The 12,811-nt window shown below is 46.9% G+C and overlaps 1 protein-coding gene across 10 annotated transcripts in view; it reads right to left on the bottom strand.

Annotated features, from left to right (window-relative positions):
• The window catches only part of TENM4 (teneurin transmembrane protein 4), a 717,007-nt gene that overhangs the window by 207,658 nt on the left and 496,538 nt on the right, over positions 1–12,811 (bottom strand). For 7 of the 10 annotated variants that reach the window (XM_057507188.1, XM_057507183.1, XM_057507185.1 and 4 more), the window contains 2 exons: positions 11,318–11,416; positions 9,887–10,122 (listed from right to left, as the gene is read on the bottom strand). In XM_057507188.1, the coding sequence (XP_057363171.1) occupies positions 9,887–10,122; positions 11,318–11,416 (335 nt within the window). The remainder of the gene's footprint in view (positions 1–9,886; positions 10,123–11,317; positions 11,417–12,811) is intronic. The other 3 variants (XM_057507189.1, XM_057507192.1, XM_057507190.1) reach the window with 1 other exon arrangement.

Below are 12,811 nucleotides of genomic sequence, written 5' to 3'. Positions count from 1 at the left end.
GAGGTTCTGGCTTACAGTCACACAGTCCTAAAGAACAGATGAGGGCCAATGCCAGGTGTGTACCCCATGCTGATGACATTTCGGCAGCCACAGCCAGGGTTCCCTCCCCTTAGTTTCTAGGAACCATTTTTCTCTCTCACGTCATCTCACTGCCTCTAGGTTTCTGAGTTCCACTACCTGTAAGAACGTGAGCCTCTACACACATGTGTTTCTTTCCTCCACTACATGCCTTGCAACACTGGTTAGGTTCAGTCCTGATGTCTTCCCCTCCTTTCTCGCCTTCAGCAGACTTTTGCCGAACACACGCTCCATCATGCCCAAGCCTGGTTCAAGAAGCTGTGGCTACTGCAGTGAGCAAAGCGGAAGTTGCTTCTGCTGTCCTGGGGCTTACACTCTAACAGTGGAGACAGAGAAGAGCCGGTCCATGACACAATCGTCCAGCTGCAGTGGTGGCACGTACTGTAAGAGCACATAACCTGTTTGGTGTGAGGGGACCAGAGGAGCTTCACTGAGGAAGTGACATGTGAGTTAGCTTTTGAAAAGGAACTGACTGGGAGAGAGGGGGCGGGACTCCTCCTGGAAATGAAGACCCTTTAGCCTTCCTGAGTCTCAGGTCCACTTGTCACCTCCTCTGCCCCCGACCCATTAAACCCACTGGCCTGAGATCAAACACAAAGCCCCACACTAGCAGGACTGTGGGGAAAACTGATGCCGGCTGGAGGCCTGGGATTGAGCCCGACTCCTCTGAGGAGTACCAGCAGTGAGGAACAAGAGCTTTAAACTGTCTACACTTTGTGACCCAGAAATCTTGCTCTGCAGAACACACCTTCCCCAAGCCAACTGAAGGAAGAAAACAGGTTGGAGGCACAGTGATGTTCACAGAAGTGCTACTTACAGATGGGAAACAGCAGGAATATAGTGATAATAATAATGGCACAAACACAACAGAGCCATTAAACTTGACAAGGATGAGAACTGTGTAAATGCTTGAAAATGTACACATAAAAAAATGGTCCATGCACACGACAGAATGCAAACCTGTGCATTGGACTGACAACACAGAGGCTTTTGGCTGCGAAACTTCAAGGAGGTCAGTTATACATACATTGGAAACCCCAGAATGTTTCTGTTGTTTGCCCCAATACCTTGAGTTCTGAATTATATATTAAAAATTTCCAAACAACACTTCAGTGTCTTAGAATTTGAAGGTTACCGTAGGTAACAGCTGAGTTTGAACCCAGTAGGCAAATCACTTCTTTAGTACATCTCTTGAAAAACAGTACCTAAAACTATCGAGAGGCGGGATGGATGAGTGCATGCAAGAGGCTGAGGCTGAGGAGAGAGCATCAACTAAAAAGGGACACAGAGAACTTACCAGGGTGATGGAATGTTCTGTGTTTGCAGATTTGCCCCCCAGTCCTTGTTTTTATTCTAGAATAATTACTGTGAGATACCAATTTAATTGCACTTAGGCGCAGAGAGAAAGTGAGAACAGTCTCCCTGATGGCTGTTCTGCTGTTGTAAATATCTGGCTGTTGGAGGGCAGGTGGGTACAGTCAGGCCTGTGCTGCAGGCTGCAGGCTGCAGGCCTGGGACAGGAGAGGAAGCAGAGCCCAGCTGCTCTTCATTGCAGGGAAAGAGAGAGGGAACAGAGGGAGAAGGGTGGCCTGAGAGGTAGAGAGATGGCTGTAAAAAGCATAGTATTTTTTCTTCTTCGTATCAGTAAAAGAACTAAATGGCTTTATCCTTTAAAGACAGCAATACAGTCTACTTGTGAAAGCATAGGCTCCGGGCGGGGGAAGACCTGCATTCCAGCCCTGACTCACACGAGTTTTTTTCATGCATACTGGCAGTAGCGGTGGTTTATCTTTATCTGTTTGCCAGAACTCACAGAATGATGTACCTAGAAAGTGCTCATTTTCTGTATGTAAATTATATCTTAATAAATCTGATTTTAAACACAGGCACTCAGGGCCTGGTGGCCGAGTGCGTGTAAAGGTAAGGGAGCCATGCCTGAGCATGGTTGGGTCTCAAGCCTAGACTTGGGTCCCTAGGAGAACAGTCAGAGCCCTGAACACTGCTGGGGAAAGGAAGTAGTAGGAGTGAGGGTACCGATGCTGCCTCCCACCCTGCTCTGCGCCTGGCAGGCTGAACCATGTGGTCTGGATCAGTGGGTTTCTTTGGGCTCTGGCTTCTGGTTGGGTTCCCCCAGTGGAAGGAGACTGGAGGGTGGAGAGAGAATGAGGTCCTGCCAGTTGGAAACTTTTTTCTTTTTTTTTTTTTTCATACTGAGCTGAAAAGTTTTCAATGACCTAATCATCTTGGCTAGTCCTTTGTTTATTCATATTTTAGAGATGAGGCAAGTCATCTTAGGGGACCCCATCCTTAGTAATGGCAGAAGGACGATACAAACAAGAGCCGTGGGGTGGAGGGTCTGGGCATGGCAGCCTCACACCTCTCATTCCTGACAAGAAGCCCACTCCATACAGGCTGCTGTCCTGTTAGGAAAGCCTCCTTCTGTGGAGCCCCCTCGGCCTTCCCACTGTTTGCACCCTGAGGGCAGAGCTAGGCTGCCCTCCTCCGCACGGTGGCGTTTCAGACAACTGCTAAGAGCCAGGCTGTCTCCTTAAGGCTTCTTTTTGGGGGACTGGACGGTATTTGTCTGGGATCTGTTATAAAGAGAATAAACTGTAATATCTTGCTATTAGCAATTCCCACCAGAGCAGCATGAAGGAATCAATCTCGAAGAGAAAAGCTTACAACAGGATTCTGTATCTGTCACTTTTTCTTCCTCCTAAAAGATCAAGTTCAATCATCTCTGTATCCCATTCTTTGGGCTATAAAGCTAAATCTATGGCTTCTATCCAAAGGCCTGATGCGAAGTTGCAGGGAAAGAAGAGAAAAATGAGTCTTGTTGATCACTAACTACACCAGGTCCAAAGCGCAACAGGCCTGGGCTTAGGAAGTGAGTGGCACTGAGGACCTGCTGCTGCACAAGCTGAACCTGATGGGCACATGTGAGGGGAAGGAGGGCATACAACCACCCTGGCCTTTATTTCTAATCCTTTCTCTACCAGAGCGCCAGGACTTATGATGCACTTTTCCACCATCACGCTTTTGCCCATACTATTCTTCTGCCTAGAATGCCCAACAAATTACCATCGTGGTGAGGTCTTATATTCCACCAACTCTTACTGAGCAGCTAACCTTGTGCTGGGCTTTGTGCTAGTGACAGTGTAGGTGGCAGCGAGTAAGACATCAGTGGATGGAGAGTGAGCAACAGCATACCTAGGAGAAGGGAAGTCTAACATCCCTGCTAACTGGACTGTTGCCATGCTGAAGTCAGGTTTGCATGGTGAAATGTCAGAAACCTTGAGGGAGTCTGCACAAGTCTATGCATGTCACAAGTAATGTCCAAGTCCACCTACACCAGCACTGTCCAGGTAACTTCAAGAACTGGCTGACCCAGTCTCTTCCTGACCAATAACAATATTCCAATAAGCAACACTCTCTAATAGCTGTCTTTTGTAAAATAGCAATCAGTTTAGCAATATTCTCACTTATATTAAGCTATTATCACTTAAAGCAAGAATTCTGATTTTTTTCTTAAATCCAAAATCAGTTTCTGGTGGAGGTGAAAAATGAGACCTAATGTGAAAACAAGAATCCCTCATCACTCTTGAGCATGCTCCACTACAGTCCCCCTGAGGCCGCTGCAGCCCCCACATTTCTGATTCTGCCCTTGCTCCTGGTTTAATTTCCTATAGGCGATGATCTATAGTCTGGGAAGGACTGCACAGGCTCATATAGTCCCGAGCACATCCTGGCTTGAGATGACTGAGGCCCAAGTCAGCGTAAATGACAGTTCCCCAAGGCCACCAGCAAGGGTCTCCTCCTTTGTCATGTGCCCTGTGTTTTCAATATCATCTCATTTAACTTGCACAACTGCCTCATGAAGAAGTACTATTATTCTTCCCACTTTACAGATGAGGAAATCAAGGCTCCAAAGGGTTACACAGCTGGAGGACGACAGAGCTGAGATTCCCTCTGAATCCCATCTTCTCTTTTGATCAGAACACCATGCTGCATTCGAGAAATCACAGTGAATGACACCCTTTCTCTGCAGGTGGACCTGACCTGTGATGGAAGGAACAGCATTCCAGAGTAATCCCCGGTCTACATTTAAGTGCAAAGCTATTCCTGTTTCCTGTACTATTCCTTTTTTGTCTCCTACTCCAAAGGCCTATCTGGCAAGACAGGTGCTTGAAGATGCTCCAGATGTTAATCCACAGCTCTCCTGCAGCATTCAATGTCTGCTTTTTACATACATTCAGAATGAAAGGAAAGCTGTCAGTTTTATCTGGATAGAGGCAACTGTCAGTGGAGCAAAATCAACTTTTGTCCTACTTAAAGAAATGACGTGAGAGCTTTTTTGGTAATGTTTCTTCTTGTGGCTGCTTCTCTGGAACAGTGAGACATCCTGCAAATGCTTTCTGACAGGAGCCCCGGTTGTTCTGTCAGCTGCCCTCGTGACTAACCAGCCTGGGAAGCCTAGAGGCACTGCAGTGAGACAGGCTGGTCCACGTTCTGCCTCAAGACTCACTAACACTCTTACATGTGATGCTAATAGCACTAATAACACTATTAATAATAATAGTAACGAAATTTTACTGAGTGCTAACTTGGTGCCAGGCACTGGGCTAGATACCTTATGCCTATCATCTCAGTGGAATTTTTCAACAGTCCTGTGATGTAGCCATTGCTATTACCCTCATTTTATAGATGTGTAAACTGAGGTTGAGAGATGTGAAAAAAACTTGCCTAAGGTCACAAGGCGTGTAAGCAACAGGGCTGAGATTTGAAAGCAGGCAGCCTAATTCCAGAACCCAGGCTCTCAGACATGGCAATATTCTTCATTTCCCCTCCTGTAAAATGGGGGTAATCTTTCCAGCCACATCCATAACAAGAACCAAAAGGAAAGCGGAAACTAAGGTTCAGGGAAGTTAGTAAGGTGCCCACGTTTACACAGTCAGCAAGTGATAGAGCCAAGGCCTGAAGTGGGTCCTATTCTACATCATCTGTTCAAGCCCAGAACCTACTGGGGAGTGACTGAAAGTATGGCCTTGGAAATCCTATGTCATTTACTGGTTTGTGACTGTGGCAAGTTACTATCGTCTCTGAGCTTTAGTTTCCTCTTCTAGAAAATATAGAAAATAGTACCTATTTCACAGAATCGATGTGAGTGTTCAAAGAGATGATACACACAATGGCCCTGGATCACTAGTAGGCACATAATAAAAATTCAGAACACTAAATATTAAGATGTGAACACTGTAGCACAAAGCGGAAGATCGGGAACTCAAAAGAGGAAAACAACTGTAAAGCACCAGCTCTAGACCCTGAGAGTGTGGGTTTGGGTGGATCACAGTCCCGCCATTTACCATGCGACACTGGACAAGTTATTCCAGTGCACTGAGTCTCCATGTCCTCACCTGTAAACTGGGGATAATCACTCACTGGGCTGTTGGGAGAAAGCTGTGAGAAACACAAGCAAAGCGCCTAGACCAGAGGGGGGCATGTGGACAGCACACAATCAAAGCTAACTGCTCTTAGTATTAATGATAAAAGGTGAATCTGCTATTTTTACTACTTTGTGCCACACTGCCTTTTGTGGTAAAAATGATTTAAAAACAAAGGAAATGCTATAAAATAAAGCCTCATTATCAAGGCTGTACAAGTTTCATGGTTTGACTTATAACTAATCTTCCCCTCATAGCATGTTGTTTCTGCCCCATTTTGTTCTGAAAATTAACTTTCTTCAGAAAAGAAAAGGCAGAGTATTCAGATGGAAACGAAGAAGGACAGCAAGCCCTTCACAGGAGGAACGGGTGACTGAAGCAAGTCACTCATCACTGGTGGCAGCCTCTCCAAACGGGCGTCCTTTGGAGATGAAAATAGACATCTTCTCTAGAAAGAGACTGCCCGGCACTGTGAGGGTCCTCCCAGGATTCCTACCCCAGGCCAGGGCAGCCAGTAATGCCCCTGGGGGCGGAGACAGCCTGAAGGTCGGGCCCCAGGCCGGGCAGCCCCACTGGTAAGTGCTGACTCCAATTTCTCCATCTTCCTATGAAAGTTAACTGCAAATGTCTCTCAGTGAAAGGTCACTGCTTGCTCAGCTTCCCAAGAAACTTTCCAGCTAAGAAACTGAATGTCAAATGGATCTGTCAGGGTTCCATCCAGACATGGCAGCCATGAGCAGATACCAGGGCAACAACAATTCTTTCCTGCTCTCTGTTCCCCCTCTGCCCCTCTGCTCTTGCTAGCGAGGGGTGAAGTTCTTATCTGGAACTTGATAGGATGTAGAAAATAATTACAAATGAAAAGGTTATTCATAATTTTTAAATGAGTTAATTAGTAAACCCAGTCAGACTCGCTCATTACAGTAATTAATAATAGATTATACTTGAAATTAAACACAATTTTTCATAAAAAATCTAATTAAGTATCTGTGTATTTGCCTGTTGATTAGATCAGTTGGTCTGCTGGAAAAGAGTCTTTGTTAAGAATATTTGTGCTCAGCTGAGACAATTAATTTGATTTTTAATAATTGATAGTTCCTTACACGTTAGTCATCATAGCCTATGATTATGTCCAAGCAGCAAGACACTCACCCCTCGCCAAGCACGGAGGTCCCAGCCCTTGGGGAAAGGTAGGGGCGGGCCTCTCACCAGCAGTGTGGTCACCTGCATTAGCTTACCCAGCCTCACGTCCTTCAGAGGGAAGGGGCTGTGCCTGTTTTCTAGATTAGGAAACAAAGGCTCAGAAAGAGAAGTAAGTTGCCCACGGGCAAAGAGTGGCTAAGGAGCAGAGCTGGGAATGGAATCCAGGGCTGTCAGCTCCTAGGTCTAAGCTCTGAGTTTCCAGGTCACAAAGGTAACACCTCAGGTGTACCTGTCTGACATGGTTCTTGGGTATGAAATCTAGTCCACTCTTAACGTTTCTATATAGAAAGGGTTTTATCAGGCATTATTTATTTTTGGCAAGGACATGTTATCAATGGATTAACCACTCCTAACCTGAGATACAAATTCTCCTAAAGTGACCTCAGATCTACTCTTTCACCTACATTGTCACTTAGTTAAAACTCTTAGCTTGTTCTGACTTGTTTATTGCAATAGGGCCTGTTTTTTCTTCCTCTACCCTTACTTCCTAAAACAAAAATCTGTGTCCTGCCACTGCTTAAAACCCTTCGATGGCTCCCCGTTGCCCATCCAATAATGTCCTTAACTTGGCCTTCAAGGTGATCTTCATAATCTGACCAAACTCTCTTGCATTAGCTCCAATACCCCTCAAGTGCTTTAAACACAGAAAATGACTTTGTTGCCACATTGTCCTCTTCCAAGTCTGAAACCTCCCTTGGAATAAAATATCCTCTTCGCATGTCTACTTCTGGTAAACTCTGACTTTAAGATTCAGCTAAAATATGACCTTTCTGAGGAAGCCTCTCCCAGTTGTGGTTGGGGCTGGGTATTGCCACGGTCCTGAGCTGCCTCCATCACTGCCATCTCTTCTTCTCATCTATGAACACCTCAAGGGCAGGGACTATCTTTAGCCCTGGCACTTAGCATTGCACCTGGCTCAAAGCAGGCACCCCATATGGTTTGCTGAATGAAAAACCGAATTCACAAAATCATAGATTCTAAGACTATTCATGTTGGAGGGTGAAAAACCCATCAGAGCTTGAATCCTATCCTTGCTTTGCTGTCATCAAGCTCTCCTGAACAGGGAGCTCACTACCTCCCACATTAGCCCCTCTCTTTAGATAGCTGAAGACTAACCATGTATTCTTATAAATGAAAGGGAGAAGATGATGGGATGGAAAACAGAAGAGCTTATTTAATCATATAAAGATTTATTCTTTCTTCCTTCACTGAGCTACATAGTATAAACCTTAAGATTTTAATGCAAAACAGTATGATGTCTACATGCAGCAAACTACTTGACTCTTGTCACTTGACTCAGTGACAGTGCTTGTTCAAAGGTCTAGTCATTTAGAAGATACAATGTCAGTCAAAAGCAAGAGCTATGCTAGTGGTTGGTGCAGACACCGTACTGGTGGTGCCGAGAAACTTTCACACTGGATGGTATTGTGTGGAACCTCACAACCTTCACCTATAACCTGATCTACATCAATAATGTACTTCAGAGAGCCTGGGTAAGTACTGGCCCCTCCCAGTTTGGTTGTTCCTTTTACCTAGTGACCCACACAGCAGGGATGGCAAATACCCGCTGTGTTATCAATCTTCTCTACTCCTGTGACTATGACAGACGTCACTCATCAATCACAGTGCCTCTTCTGCATTGAGTCTGAATATAGCCAGGGTCCTTCTCCAAATAGCTTTCTAGGCAGCAATGGCTAACCGATCAGACAGCAGAAGAAATGAAGTATGTATGCCAACCTGGCCATGGAGCCATGAGACTCCCTGAGTCGATCTTCACAAGGGGTAGAGAACTGGCATACCAAAGAAGGCTTATTATAGCTTGAGATTTTTAAGGAGACCTCTTTATTTGTAGGACTATCATCTTCCTGATTACCTGTTTTCATAAAATTCAAGTATCTTTAGAGGGAAGTGGCTTTACAATTTACATCACCCAAACCCTCATTGATGCTTGAATCCCTCTTCACATCCTGAACAAGTTGTGGTCCATGTGCTATTAATCATTCCCAGTGACAGCACTTACTGCCTCTCCAGAAAGGCGTTTCTTCGTCCACAATGACTTTGCTTGTTACAGAGTCGTTTTTCACAATGGGTGGCATTCTGTCTTCTGCTGGCCTCTGCTAATTAGTTCTTTTCCTATTTCTTGGGCTTATACTGAGAAAGTCTCCTTTGCTTACAGAATCAGCTCAGAATTCTTTAGCATGGGTTTAAGACCTTCTCAAGCTGGCCTGACCTACCTTAAATCTTAGACTTATAGAATTTGAAGGCTGGAAAGGACACAGGGTTAAGCCACCCCTGTTGGATGCCTTTCCTAACAGGCTGATTTACACAGAGGCAGCAGACTCTACACAACAACCACAGGCCTTTTCAGATTAACGTCTTCCCTGGGAGCAACCAGAGAGGGGTCTGAAACAGAAAACCAGACTGTGTTGGAAATACACCAAGAGAGAGCTCAGTGGGAGGCATTCGGGGGTAGCAAGACAGTGGCCAGGGGGGTTTCTCACGTCATGGAGATGCCCTGGGCTCTGGCAGAAAGGCTGGTCAGTGCTGTTCAGGGTCTCTGTGCATCCCTCTGCTAGTTTCAATCGCTCACTCTGACCTACCACTCTTCATTCGGGATTTCCCTGGCTTCCTGACCATGGTTCCTTCCAGACCGCAGCTCCCACAGCCCCCTCAGGCTGCTTTGCCAACCCTCACCTTCGGACAAGTGCTCCTTGCTTGAGGTCAGCACAGTCCAGTCTTTGGCAGTTTCACTCTAACCTCAGGACACCCCATCTCCTTTGCTCCTCACTGCGGTTATGTGGTACCGACAGGAGAGGCCAGCCTGCTGCCCAGCCTCTCCAACTGGTGATTTCATTTGTAGTGACTGAAATCTATGACATGTCTCAGATCATCACCTCAAATGCCAGTCTATTGCTAGGCATCCAACACATGGAACAGCAGATGCTAAGTTTCCTTCCTGGAATACGTGCAGAGAAGTGGAAAAGAGGGCCCTGAAGGGCTGGCCTTGGCCATTTGGGGGATGCAGGCCAGTCCAGGGCTGCTTGGCACCCCCTGCATGCTTTGACTGCCATGCTGGCAAGGTACTTCAGTACCCAAGGAGTCTTGCTCACTGTCCTCTGGGCCAAAGGGGAGCCAAGGGAAGCTCAGGTGAGGGCGGTACTTACCCACAAAGTATGCCAGCAGGATGACCAATGTGGCCGAGATGACAATGGCGCTCAGGGCCGCGCACTTCCAGTTACAGTACTTGGAGGGCTTCTTGAGGTTGAAGGCTGGCCGGGTGAAGGTGCTGCGGGGCAGGGGCCGAGGCGGAGGTGAGTACACTGTGCTGGATGTCAGAGGATACCCTGGGGATGTGGTGCAGAAGAGCGGGGAGGTGCCTCCTGGCTTGAAGAGGAAGTGCCTGGGGAGGGAGAGAAGTCAGAGGGTGTCGGGGCTGCCAGCTCACCTGGAGACCAGGTCAGCCTGCGGGGCAGAGGCAGCAGTGGGAACATGCAGAGGAGCCTGGAGAGAGAACTGCCACAGAGAAGGAAGGAAGACCACGAACCAGGCCACAGAACAGGGCACACGCAGACACGTTACCACGGAACATGGATGGGCAGCCCGACCCACGGGTAAATCCAGCCAGGCCGGGGCAGGAGGCTGGGTGTTGAGCTCCTTTACCTGGGAAGGGCTGGGGCTGGGATGCTGCTTCTTGGGGAATAAACTAGCTGCTCTCTAAAATCATTGCAGTTACTTGGAAAATGTCTAACATCCTGTTCTGTCCCTGGAGACAATGGAACCTAATTCTTCTTCTCATCTAGTACCTATTTTGCTGGTATATCTTGGTGAAGGAATGGAACACCATTCTTTTTAAAGGGGGTGTTGGCAGGGTGAGAACCAAGAAACCACCATCACGTGCTGACATGGTCAAGAGTCCCGTAGCAGCTGTTACATAGCCAATGGCAGCAACTACCTTTAAAGCACTCCGCTCAGAAGCCAGACCACTGCTTTCCAAGCCCCTGCTAAAAGCTGGGTGGGTGGACAGACGGGCAGCTGCCTCCTACAGCCTAGCTACAGTCTTGAGGGCAGTGTGGCACGGGCAGAGCACATGGTTGTGACCAAAGTAGGTCTCAGGAAACCTCCACTTGGCTTTAACCATGGCTATGGGAGCACTTGTACGCAGCCTGGGAAATGAGGTGCACCAGCCGCACTGTATCCTCCCGAGGTCTTAGGGTGAAGGGTTAGTCTTAGGGTAACCTTGCATCTTGCTAGGGTGCAAGCTGCCTCAGGCTGCAGAACACATACTCAAGGTCAGAATACATACAATGCAGGGTCTATGCTGCATAAAAATTGCTACATGAGATGGATTTCAGAATGGCAGATGCAGCCAATGAGATGCCGGGAGCCACATATTAACAAGATGCTGTTAATATGCTGGGCCACAGGGAATTCCAGGGATAAACTCTTGCATATTGAACATGGACTTGGGGATGGGCATGCAACATGGTATCATAACCTTCCCCAGGATATCCCAGAGAAAGGTCGCAGGGTCCGCATGCAAACGCAGAAGGCTTGGGGAGGGCACACAGAGAGGAGGATGTGGGGATGTCACCTACCCGTCACTGTAAGCCCCATCATGGCGGGAGGCGCTGAGAATGTCCATCTCAATGAGGTTGTCCTGCAATGTCCCTAGGAATGGCTGCTTGCCTAGGTTTCTACGCACACATGGAGACATGAATGAAGCAATGAGTCATGCATCGATGAAGGGGGATAGTAGAGAAACACAGAAAGTGGCTGTCGGGTGCAGCTGTGCATGATACCAGCAGGACAGTTTCCAGGCGATGGGTCTGTGTGCAAGCCACTTGTGCAAGGGGTCTGGCTGGCACAGCGTCCAGAGGGAACATTCTCTATGAAAACCTGAATGCCTGGCGGTTGTGTACATCAAATCACAGCTATCACTAACAAGGCCTAATTATGTCTCATGCACTGAGCTAGGCATGTTATATCTGTTCATCTCAAATCTTCAAAATTTGAAGGCAGTACTACCCCATTTCACAGATGAGGCAACAGATGTAGAGAGGTAATAGGACTTGCCACGGTTACTACCTAGCAGGGTTCAAGGCAGGAATTTGAGCTCAGATTTAGAAAAATCTGTGCTTTCTCTTCTCCTTGATACTACCTACATCTGCTTAAATAATAGCTAAAGATACTTATTTTGCTAGTCCAAAGTAAAATGAAAGACAAGTATTTTGGGCCCTTTTCTTTCAAAGCAGTGGTTCTCAAACTTAAGGAAGCATCAGAATCATCTGGGGAACAGGACATGGCTGAGCCCCAGAGATGTGGAGTCAGTAGGTGGTTGGGGTCCTGAGAACCCACCTTTCTTCCAGCCCCCTAGGTTGATGTTAATGATATTTGGAGTGTCACGGTCTGTTAGCAGTGCAGAGATCTGGGTGATGAGTGATTGGTGAGCATGGCGCCCCACGGAAGACAGAGGGGTGGCTCCTTTGTCCACCCCAAGCACACTCAGAGCAGGGCAGCATTTTGTGACTTCACCTTTTTCTAACCCAGAATGAAGACAGACACACTTGCCCTCTTTGTTCTCAACCGCACCTACTGAGTGGCATTATTCACACTCGAGTGCACTAGATCCTATTTTCTGATGTTTTCAAGGACTGCTCCCACCTCACTTGAAAATCCTGTAGTGAGTCATTTTCAAAAAGCCAGTGGCTTCACCTCTTGTGTGTACCCGAGGAAAGGATGACCTGGAGAGAGCTAATTCTTGGCTCCAACCCTTCCAGGGACCTTCCTTCTGACTTTGATCAGGTCTTGAGAACTAGAAAACCCAAATTCAAGTCCCTCTTCTGCCTCTTCCTTCCTGTGTGACTTTGTGCAACAACTTTAAGCTCTTCTAATCTGCAGTTGGCTCTTGAATCACACATGGTTTAGGGGCTGACCGGCCCCACAGTTGAAATTCTGTGTATAACTTTTGACTCCCCAAAAACTTAGCTACTAATAGGTACTGTTGACCAGAAGTCTTACCAATAACATAGCCTCATTAAGACACAGTTAACAGATATTTTATATATGTTATATGTATAACACACTCTATC

This window comes from Manis pentadactyla, chromosome 9 (genome assembly GCF_030020395.1).
Source record: "Manis pentadactyla isolate mManPen7 chromosome 9, mManPen7.hap1, whole genome shotgun sequence".
NCBI lineage: Eukaryota > Metazoa > Chordata > Mammalia > Pholidota > Manidae > Manis > Manis pentadactyla.
This window is presented reverse-complemented; position numbering and strand designations above follow the sequence as displayed.